The sequence below is a fragment of the Anopheles bellator genome, chromosome 2, assembly GCF_943735745.2.
Source record: "Anopheles bellator chromosome 2, idAnoBellAS_SP24_06.2, whole genome shotgun sequence".
Classification (NCBI taxonomy): Eukaryota; Metazoa; Arthropoda; class Insecta; order Diptera; family Culicidae; genus Anopheles; species Anopheles bellator.
The window spans coordinates 65,897,281-65,908,938 of record NC_071286.1 but is presented as its reverse complement, the minus strand read 5'-3'; the positions used below and the strand labels follow the sequence as shown (position 1 = coordinate 65,908,938).

General features: G+C 49.4%; 1 protein-coding gene across 1 annotated transcript in view; it reads left to right on the top strand.

Annotated features, from left to right (window-relative positions):
* LOC131207891 (uncharacterized) overlaps positions 1 to 11,658 on the top strand; it is an 86,108-nt gene that overhangs the window by 46,496 nt on the left and 27,954 nt on the right. The window contains exons 12-19 of the mRNA XM_058200523.1: positions 504 to 686; positions 776 to 907; positions 1,144 to 2,958; positions 3,023 to 3,115; positions 5,861 to 6,667; positions 8,275 to 9,621; positions 11,015 to 11,158; positions 11,234 to 11,383. Of these exons, the coding sequence (XP_058056506.1) occupies positions 504 to 686; positions 776 to 907; positions 1,144 to 2,958; positions 3,023 to 3,115; positions 5,861 to 6,667; positions 8,275 to 9,621; positions 11,015 to 11,158; positions 11,234 to 11,383 (4,671 nt within the window). The remainder of the gene's footprint in view (positions 1 to 503; positions 687 to 775; positions 908 to 1,143; positions 2,959 to 3,022; positions 3,116 to 5,860; positions 6,668 to 8,274; positions 9,622 to 11,014; positions 11,159 to 11,233; positions 11,384 to 11,658) is intronic.

The following is an 11,658-nucleotide window of genomic DNA, read 5'->3' as shown; positions in this document are numbered from 1 at the left end:
TTTATTTCCGTTTAATTTCGTTTTAATGTGTTGACCGTTTCTTTCCAGTTCTAGTGTGTTTTTCGTATTTAGTATTGTTTTGAATAATCTTTTTAAATGACGGCCTTTAATGGCCCCACTTACTCTTTACACGTCCACGTCATCAAACTCGACAACCGAAAACAGCCAAATCATAGCAATCTAAACCAAACGTCACAGAATAGCACTAGCATCGCATAGCATTCTAGATTTTCACTTTCAAACTAGCGCAAAACATGAAGTTCATCCCATTCATTAGTAAACCGGCCCAGAAACAAACTAAGCACCCACTAAAGATCAATCGTTTGTTAGAATAACGTTAACCAATCGTTTACCGACCACCAACCACTGAAAGTCGGTGCGCACCTTCACTATCCTGCTCTCATGATAATCGTATAGCTCTCAAATTCATATCCATCTCCCGAAAACCTGCGTGAGTGTCGTAAGCCTCGGGTGCTGATCCGTTTCCCATTCCCCCTTTACAGCGGCTTGCTCCGAAACGGACGAATGCAATCAGGACCAGGTGTGCTCCAACGGGCAGTGCGTTAACCCGTGCCACGAACCGAACGCGTGCGGCATGAACGCCGAGTGTCTGATGGGTGCCCACGCGAAACAGTGTTCCTGTCCGGCAGGCTTTACCGGTGACCCGGCGTCCGAATGTGTGCGAGGTTAGTAGACAGACAGGAATCCTGGACAAACCCCCTCCTATAAACAAATCACACGATATTTAATGAATTCTGATTGCATCCCATTACAGTGCCCATCTCCTGCGCTTCGAGTACCGACTGTTTCGATGGAAGCGTCTGCAAGGAGTCGATGTGCTTGCCACGCTGCCGCGCTGATCAGGAGTGCGCATTGAACGAGAAGTGCCTACAAGGCAGTTGCATGCGTAAGTGACGTTGGTTTAGACACCTTGATACCAGTTGATTCAGCCCCAAGCATTTTAGTTGAGTCTCAGTAGCCACAGACAAACTTGGTGACCAACTCCCCAAGAGAACAGTGGATTTCAATAGCAGTCGTAGCAGTCTTAGACACACTTCGTACTCTACTTTGCACAGTGCCGGTGCCGGTGACAGGGAGGATGTGCGCAATCTGAAGTTCTCTTTTCGTCTATTGTCTTTCCAGTGACCTGCCGATTGGATAACGATTGCTTCCTGGGCCACATCTGCCTGACTGGCCGCTGCGTGTACGGGTGCAAGGCGGACAGCGACTGTAGTGCGAGTGAAGCGTGCCGCGACAATCGGTGCATCAACCCGTGCATGGACAACCCGTGTGGTCCAAACGCGGCCTGTACGGTGGTAAACCATCGCGCCAGCTGCTCCTGTTTCACCGGCATGGTACCGAGCCCGACGGCAAAGGTGGGATGTGTGCGAGCACCCGCACTGCAGTGCACCGAGAATCGAAACTGTGCCGATGGCACGTCGTGCATCGGTGGTCTCTGCCGGCCGGTGTGCGCCGACGACCAGGGTTGCCTGAAAAACGAACGATGCGAGGCAGGATCGTGTAAGCCGATCTGCCGCAAGGACGATGACTGCCGGACGGGCGAAATTTGTCAAGGCCAAACGTGTATGATTGGGTGCCGATCGGATGGAGGATGCCCGGGCAGCTTGGCGTGTGTTGGGCAGCAGTGCGTCGATCCGTGTCAGGAACCGACGGCCTGCGGCACGAACGCCGAGTGTGTGATGGTCAACCACCAGAAGCAGTGTAGCTGTCCGGCGGGACTTGGGGGAGATCCGTTCGGGCTGGGCTGCCGGCCCGAGACCCGACTGTGCACCGCCCGCTCCGACTGCCCGAAAGGGCACGCCTGCTACGGTGGATCGTGCATGCTGACGTGTCGCAGCGATCAGAACTGTCTGGCGGACGAGAGGTGCGTGCGGGGCACTTGCCGGACCGTGTGCAACAGTGACGCGTCGTGTGGCGGTGGGCTGATCTGCGAGGGACGCATCTGTCAGGCCGGGTGCCGCTCGGACAACCAGTGCCCCAGCGAACATGCGTGTATCGGCAAGAAGTGTACCGATCCGTGTACCACCTCCGGCCAGTGTGGTGCCTGCTCGGAGTGCCAGGTCATCAACCACGGTGTGCAGTGCAGCTGCCCGGTCGGTTACCTCGGCAATCCGCTCCTGTCCTGCACGCCGCCCATGGAGAAGTGCAACGCCCAGTGTGCCTGCGACGAAGAAGGACTGTACTGCTTGAAGACTTGCCGAAACCAGAAGGACTGCGGATGCGGACAGACGTGCCAGCGAGGCAAGTGCCGTGCGAAGTGTAACCCAGGAACCTGCCCAGCCGGACTGCTCTGTCAGAATGGGGCCTGTGTGGCTGGGTGTCGCTCGAACGCCGACTGTCCCGCCGAACGATCGTGCACCAATGGCAAGTGCGTGGATCCGTGCGCCAATGGAAAGGCGTGCGGTAAACGGGCCCTCTGCCAGGTGTCAGACCATCGGTCGTTGTGTCTATGTCCGGACGGCTACCAGGGCGATCCGGCGGTTGGCTGCGTGCAGTACGAGTGCCAGACGAACGACGATTGCGAACTGGACAAGCGTTGCGCCAAGGGCAAATGCATCAATCCGTGTCTGATTCCGGGGGCGTGTGGCTTGAACGCCCAGTGCCGTGTCGTCGACCGGCAGGCACAGTGCTCTTGCACGCCCGGCTTTTTCGGTAACGCGCGCCAAGAGTGCCAGCCGGTGCAGAAGAACGCCTGCGCACAGAATCCGTGCGGCGACAACACCGTATGCCGGGAGGATGAGCACGGTTTCGAGTGTTCCTGCCAACCGGGCTGTGTTGGCGATCCACGACAGGGCTGCGTGTGCGAAGAAAGACAGGAGAAGAAAGACTGCGAGCAGTATGCTTGCGGCACGAATGCCGTCTGCCGGATGACCGATTGGGGTGCTCCGTCGTGCGTTTGTGTTCCGACACACCCGCACGGGGATCCGTACATGTTATGTAAGTAGTCGGCACATATTCAGCAATAAATGAGCTTCCAAATAATTCACCCATCTAATTGTAGGCACCCAAGAGGACGGCGCTACCGATTGCCGGACGAACGGCTGCACCGTGGGTGAGTGCGTCCGGGATGGGACCAAGTTTATCTGCCGCAAAGGTAAGCCAAGTTGGAACTCTTTCTTCACATTCACACCATATTGGCAAACGAGAGCAGTTTATGATCTAATGACAGCACTCTGCGCCCCAGCTGCGCTCGGCATTTGGGAAAAATGCACCGAAGCGACGCGGAGGGCAGAGTCCATTCATCAGCTCAGTGTCACGAAACTAAATCAAATGCACACCCCCTTTTAACATACCGCGAACGGTCAGGGAGATGAATGGAGCGTCGAACTCACTTCGTCTTGTTTGATTGTCAAACGGACACCACCACCCATCCTTTACCACCACCATCAGGAGACAGAATATGCTCAAAACTGATTACAACATGTGTAATTGCTTCGAACTGTACAACTAAATTCTAAAATCGATTAATTTTACCATTTATATGCATCACTTCGAACTTCACACATTCCGTTGTCTATTCCAGTCACTTCCCACGATTTTGTTATTTCTACAGTAACGCCTCTCCTAGCTGTTCTGTCGCCCACTCGGCAGATCTGTTTCAGATCGCTCGTGCTCAACTTGTTTTATACACCATGGTTGTTTTTTGTATTATGGGCACCCCGATAGTATCGGATTAAATGTTAAACAGTCTTCTGCAACAGAAGGATTGGGACACCTCAATCATTTCTGACCGGCACTGGAACATCACAATCCAATTGCGTTCCGCTGTCCATCTTACCGTTAGGTACTTGCCTTTGCATGGCGGTGTTCCTCCGGGTCCGAACGTTGCACACGATTGAACCTTCATTTCGGGGCTCCCAGTCTTGGGTAATGATTTGTAAAAATTGAATAAAACAGAAACCGCACGATTTACTTCACTACCCTATGCATATACAATTACACACCTATTCAGAATCTTTGTTGTACCCTGTGTTGCTCGTGTTGCTCTCTTTGTTTGCCATATTTTTCACTGAGCAGCGTTGATTATCCAACCCAATTCACTATCCTCCCCTACCAACACACACACCCGGAATCTATTGTTCAGAAATGTCACTGTCACCATCGCGGTTACCCAATCTGTGCAGCCTTTTATCTGTGATCTGTTCGTCTAATGTTACCCATGGGCTCCGTTCGACTAGTGCACACCATCGCCGATCTAGGCGTGTATAGCACGAGCCAGAACGATGCTCCGTGTCGAATATGGCGGTGTCTGTAGTCTGTATCCCTTGGTTCCCAGACCCTCGATTTTGCTCTCTCAATTTTACCGCCAAATTGATCTGTACTTGTATCATATAAACTTGTCTGTGTGTGCGTGTGTGCAGTCTTATGTGCATTGTCCTTTGCTCGATTAATGTTAAACCTGTTACTATAACCGTATGTAGCGTATCGCACTCCCCCCGCCTAGCGAAAGGATAAGAAATTGTTGCTCCAACACTGCGAACGACATCACTGTTTGTAGCTGCTAGATAGCGTTACCTTTCTCTATCGATTTGCTTCTCGCCAGATTGGGAACTGTGGACGGGACACTTCTCACAAATAGTTCACTACTTGCACGTGTTAGGCCACGGGTTTTGTTCTTTTTGTATGTGTAAACAGATTTGGGTAAAGTACCGGTTTGCTACGTTTTTTCTTTTGTTTTTGTTTATTGTTCTAATCTCTCTTACTTTCTTCTTTTTTCCTGTTTTATCTACATTTGAACAATATAAACGACACACAAAATGTTGGTTTGTTTTGCACTCGTTTCCTAGTATTATAAATCGATTTCAGATGCTTTTCAAATGTACTTCTTTTTTCTTTCTACTTTCCTCGACCAAACTACTATCTCTCTTTTCTTCTTTCACTGTTCCACTACTCTACTTATTTTTCCAACCCCTCTAAAGGATTCTGTCTATACTTCTATTGCGTTGAGACAATATGTGTGTCTCTTTTGGCATCTACAACATTTGTTGAACATTGTAGCTCTCTATATGTGTTGCTACTGTACATATCGAACATACCAAAACATTGGCGTTTTGTGTTTGTAAATCCACGATCGACGACTAGGACACAGTGCTGATTCAATTCTTCAGTCTATCTCTGTCTCACTCTCCTCTCTATTATCTATTTTTTCTTTCTTTTCTCTCTCTTTCTCTCTGTCTCATTTATATTATCCGAGCTATTTCTCCCTCCACAGTCTGAGTGCCTCCAGAAAGTCCAATTTGTTCTTACTGTTCCCAAACTATTCCCAAAACGAAACCCAACCTTCCCGGGCAGAGCGCATGTATTGTTGATGTTGTTTTCAATTTGTGAGAGAGTGAAGAGTAGCAAGCGATACAAGTAGCCACAGAGACGGTTAGCTTATCGTCTTCGGAACCTCGATACCACAGTTCCTTACGCGACAGTAGCAACGCGACTTCTTGTGGACCCTTACGTCCCTTACGTCACGTTTACGGACCTTCCTGCTATAGCACTACTTAGCTTGAGCTGCTGGGGCTTTGTTGTAGAACAATTTCTCGAATCTTCCATACCCGGAAGGCGGGGGCTGCGTCGTCCTACCATGTCCACGTCGTCGAAATGTAGTAACAGGATTGCATCATTGGATCATTGGTCAATGCACGGGCTGCTTCGGCTGTTCTGGCCTGTTCGCCCCCCTTTACTGGCCACGTTATGCCAGACATTAAATACGTAGGCGCCGCTGGGCCACAGATATAAAACAGTGACGGACCTCCACCAGTGGAACGCGACCGCGACAACGTTATTTAACACAGCCAACCAAGCAACTGATCGAAACCTACTTATCATCACCGCAACACCTCTCTAGACGAATCCTGCGCGAACGATTTGCAATGTGCCACTGATAAGGCTTGCATCGGAGGCAAGTGCTCCGATCCGTGCTCGCTGCGCGGTGCATGCGGCGACAATGCCCTGTGCCAGACGGTGCAGCACCGACCGCGATGCTCGTGCCCGAGCTGCTACACCGGCCGCCCGAACGTCGAGTGCAAACCGGATCCCAAGTGCGAAGAGGTGGCCACCCCGAGACCGAACGATCCCAAGATCGTGTCGGTTGCGTGCGAAACCGATGGCGATTGCCACGAGAGTCTGCGCTGCGACGCCAGCGGCCAGTGCAGCGATCCGTGCACGGTGCCGGCCCCGTTTGCCTGTGAGTCGAACAAGAAGTGTGCCGTGCGCCGGCACCGACCCGGCTGCGTTTGCGCGCACGGTTTCATCGTGAACGACAGTGGCGAGCTGGTGTGCGCCCCGGAGAAGCGCGAGTGCCTCGGGGACGACGGGTGCGCCTCCAATATGGCGTGCCTCGAGGGCCGCTGCCTGAACCCATGCTTTGCCACCGGTAAGCGGGGGGCCCCCTGCCCGGACGATAAGGCGTGCGTCGTGATGGACCACAGGCCGACGTGCGTGTGCATGAAGGACTGCAGCCCATCGCTGTCGATCTGCCTGCGCGACAGTGGCTGTCCGGACGGGTTGGCCTGCCGCAACTACCAGTGCGTCAATCCGTGCGAGACCACCACTTGTGCCGACGACACGCCATGCTATGTCGAAGACCATAAACCAATCTGTAAATTCTGCCCACCCGGATTCATAAAAGACTTACGGCAAGGATGTTTGAAAGGTAACATGAACACAACCCAACATCAACCCCCAACTTTTCTTCTGAATCTCTGTTCGTTTAGTGGCGATTAGCGCTTTGATGAATAGTCGACCTCTTCTCTGTTTCTTCTCAAACAACATTTCCTCTTCACATTCGCCTTCTACTGTTCTACGCTTTCTTCTAGTACCTCTGTGATCAAGATTGGGCAATTGGAATGAAAGTCAAACAAACGACACTACCTTTGGGCGTTTTTATGTACCTACCTATTTGAAAGTTTATGCCCAAAGGAACCACCAATTCTCTCTGTGGCTCAGTGCAATCTTCATTTGTGTTGTCAATTCAAGCGCAAACATTGGCCTATAGCTTAACTTTTTCATACCTTTGTCGCAATCGTCACCGACACGAGTTTCTTGGCATCTTCACACTCTTCTCTCTTTTGGAAACGCGTCCATTGCCAAAGCATCTGCAAGAGGGTTTCTGTTCCATACAATCTGAGCATCTGAGCACTTCCACCTGTTCATCCTTGTGTCTACTTCTTATTCTATGTGGTCTTCATCCATTTTCTCCGACTATCTGTACACTATCATCTACTATCAGACTTCTGTCAGCCGCATTTTGTGTTCGTTCTGTGTCGAAGAACTTGTGGTAACGGCATGGCTCTGGAATCAAATGTTGCAGAAAAATTGCGCACACATTGACGCCTACGGACTGCAAATGGAACTGTTCGCTCTGTGACGGTTGTCGCTGCTGCTAGCTAAAACTCAAACATGCACACATGCTCATGCCCTCCCAGAAAGAAAAAATACCATTCAACCTTCCACCTACGCTGGTCCTTACTAGTCCTACAAAAACGTTCCTACCTTATCACAACTCATTTCAACACACGCTCCACGCTCGAATCAAGTCTACCGCCCCATCTGACTTTACGAAACCATCGGTGAACCAATTGGAGGAATCAAGCAATAGTCGTCGAAATCACAATGCCTTATATGAAATGCGCCAATCGCGGCCACCTATTGCAACATTTAGGCCAACCGTTGCTATACATTGTTCAGACCCGTTTTCGACTGTTTCCAAATTGTGTCTGGCTGTCAGTCTGTCTGTTTACTTCTCTATCTCTTTCTTTCCATCCACACTGGTCCGTTTCTGTTTACTCTGTCCGCTTCATCTCTGTGGACTAATAAAGCTCATTGTTGCTCATTGTGACTAGCACCCATATCGCAAGATTCAGCGGTGTACTGGTCTGTACATAATAGTCAACATCCGTTTACTGTGTAATCTGCTGCACTCGTTTGCAAGAATACACCGCGGAGTTTTCAACTACTACCACTTGAAGTGGACTCTTCACTTTGCCCTTTTTCTGTTCTACGACTTCTTGTACTTTGTTTCACTCTATATTTTCTCGTCCTTTTTCTTGTGTTTCCTCTTTTTCTTCGCGTGTTTGTTGTGTTTTGTGTTTTTCTCACGCACATACACAAATACGCGCAAGCTGTTATAATACTTTCTACAAATGTTCCTATCGCTACCTGTGATTAAATGTATAAAAGTCTGTAAAATATTTGTGTACCAATGTACTTGAATGTATCTATTTGTAACCTCACACAACTACTTAAACCTTACTTTCGCAGCTGTTGAGAAAGAAGAAAAGGAAGGAGAGAAAGCTCATGAAATGAAGAGAGTCAACTGTTCGGAGCACTCCGACTGCGGCGAAAAATTACACTGTTTAGTCGGCCTTTGTGTTGATCCGTGTAGGTCTGGCTGTGGTGTACGGGCGCATTGCACAGTGAAAGCACACCTTCCCGTCTGCTCCTGTCCTCCTGGTTTCACCGGAAACCCTTTAAGGCTGTGCGTGGGATTGGACGGTGATATTAGTAAACCGCCCACCAGCACACCCGAACCACCTGAAGGTACCAGCGAATATCCTGAGGGTTACTTTGAGGGACAGAAAATTGATCGGTCAGACGAATTTACCACTAGCGAGCCGGACGATACGACAACCGTGGTAACGGAGCCGACGAACGAAAGTAGCATGGTTTCCAGCACGTTGGCTTCGGACTCGTCGCAAGACAGTACCGTCACGTTGGCTGCGGATATCGAAAGCAACGTAACTGTCGACATAGTTAGCATTGTCAGCACGAGCCCACAATCACCGAATCTGTCCACCAAAAGCACTACTTCAACTAGTGTCACAACTGCAACCACACCGTTGCGTCGAGATAAAATAACCACGACCACTACCGAAAAGGTGGAAACCTCATTGGACCAAGCTACGAGCACAACGAAAGGGCTTCCGAAAACGAATCAAACCACCGCCAAGCCCAGCAGCCATGTGGATACGCTCACGAAACAGGATCGAAAGTCTACCGAATTAGAAGAACCCGATGACAGTGACGAGCCTTTACAGGCCATCACTACCCCGATCGATGACTATTTCGTCGAGCTAACGTCGCCATCTAAGCACTACGAGTTGAAGCAAAAAAGTGAAGCTACCGTAACGCCGCTGGCGACCAAAAGGCGAACCACTGCCAGTATGACTACGGCGAGTACTACAACCACGACGGAGGATACGATAACGACTACCGAGCAGTATGCTTTGGACGATCGTAGCCTACCGCTGTCGACGTCGGGCTATGATGGCGAGGACTATGGTGACGATGAAGACGAATCTACTGTCGATCGAACGACCAAATCCACCTCAAGAACGACGCCTGCCGACAGGCGTGCGCCTACTATGCCCTACTCGCTGGATCCCATGGGGACGACCGTTCGGCCGCTGTACGAAAGCATTCAGTGTCACGTAGCGGAAGATTGTCAGGCCAATGAAACGTGCACTGGTAATGTCTGCACCGATCCATGTGTTCAGTTCAATCCCTGCCCTCAGGATATTCCTTGTCAGACCTTAAATCATATTCCCATGTGCTTGTGCAATAGCGACACCGGCACCGGTTACAGCGTTGATTGTATGAAAACACCAGGTAATATATCAAAAACACCACACCCAAATTCATTCAACGCAACCAAAAAACTATCTATCCTGTTTAGTTAGGCATCCATTCAAACCGGTCCGTGGATTATTGTGCGCGGTTGATCTCGTGAATGTTTTGTGTATCTCTCGAACCCATTTCCCCTTTCCACTCAAGTACTTGGGTTCCTCTATTTTTTCTGCTCCTCTTCCTGCACGCCTACGGTACTGCGAACTTGAAGGACACAATCGCACTCACCGCTACAGAGAAATATTCGGCAACCGATACGACAGCCTCAAGTGCGGTGCTTCGGGTGCATGATGCGATTCGATGTCCTTTCAAAGTGTCGCCACCCGCCCCACTTCATATACTTTTAGTACAATGCATGGTAAACGCAGATGTTTGTTTGTCTAGAAATCTTTTTACCATACTGTAGTCAACCATTTGAGCCTCCTACATTGACTATCGTGTTACCATCCACCATCACCATCGCTGTTTTCCCTGTGTTGCTTTTCGGTAAGCTGTTGCTTACCACTAGCAATTAGCCCCTTGCTATCGTAGACGATATCTTGTTGGTTTAAAATTGAAGATCTACCGCGACCATGTCAGCTTTGCTGGTGCTGCACTGCTGATCCACGTACCGACGAGAATGGGTGTTTGTCTGGTTAGAGTTGAACAAAACCATACAATCGATCTGGAATCTTGGCAATGCGCTCTCTTACCGTACTTTTTGGTTCATCACTATTCATCGTCGTGGTCCTTGAGTACTGGACTGCGGAGTATATCCTTCATCGAATGGCTCCCACACACCAAAAACCAGAAGGTGCCTTACTGCAGAACAGACCGCTGCAGCCGCATGACAAACTCTCCTGAGATCAGAGATCCATCAATACCTCCTCTCTTCTTCTTCTGTCAGAACGACCGTATAAAAGTGTTTTAGTGCGTAGGGGGTGTATTTCTCCTGTGGGAAGTATACGGTAGTGTATGTATCCGCGTTTTCAAGTAGCATTCACAAACGGAAGGGCGTTGAAGTGTACCTGTTTTGCATGAGCTGCTGTCTGCACTTTTTTAGTTATAGTCATACACTTCACGAAAGGGTTTTCACTGGTGAGGGAAAATGGTTAATAAACTAAGCACTAACAACAAAGCTTTCGCTAATGCTAGATACTATGACTGCTTTCCGCTCGCGCTGTATCAGGGGAAGGGTTCGAGCAAATATATTATTTGCATGTGTACAACCATCACTATTCGCTTGAAATGTAATCTAGTCTATGAATTTAATTCAAGTAATTTACCTGTTTCCAATCGATCAATTGAAGTGCAAAACTTGCATCAATCTTTCTCTCTGTCTTATTTTGATCTATTGTTGCTTTGGTGACTATAACGTTTCTTTCGGGCATTGCAGAGCTTGGATGTCGCCATAGCAATGAGTGCCCACCGGAGAGATCGTGCATCAACGGCGTGTGCGTCGATCCGTGCCGATCAGGCAATCCTTGTGATGCCGAGGAAGAATGCGAAGTGCAAAATCATGAAGCAGTTTGTGTGAAGCGTAAGTACCGCCGACACGGTGTTCCTGCTATAAGGAGGACAATTTGATTTGAAACGATTTCTCCCTGAATTGTAGTGTGTCAATGTACGAAAAATACTGACTGCCTTTCGGGACAGCTTTGCGACGGATGCAATTGCGTTCAGAAGGATACCGACCGTACGACCGGCTGCGAGCACTGTCCACCTGGAATTCCGTGCGATCCTATCACTGGAGGGTGTGTAAAGGGTAAGTATTTTCTGCTGCCACAATCATGCGCATTTCGCCAAATCGCCGCATACCAATACGATTATACATAATCAGACAAACCTGCCGATGCTAAGGATGATTATTTAGTTTCGATTTATTCACCACATTCGATCCCGCTGCGCTAGTATTCTTAGTTCCATTCTTAGTTAGCTAGTTCGATCCCCACTATTCCTATTGGCTTGCTTCTACTCTGTCGCTCAGCTTATGTGTTGGAAACGATACAAGCAGATTGCATCATGAACGTAAGTTCAAGG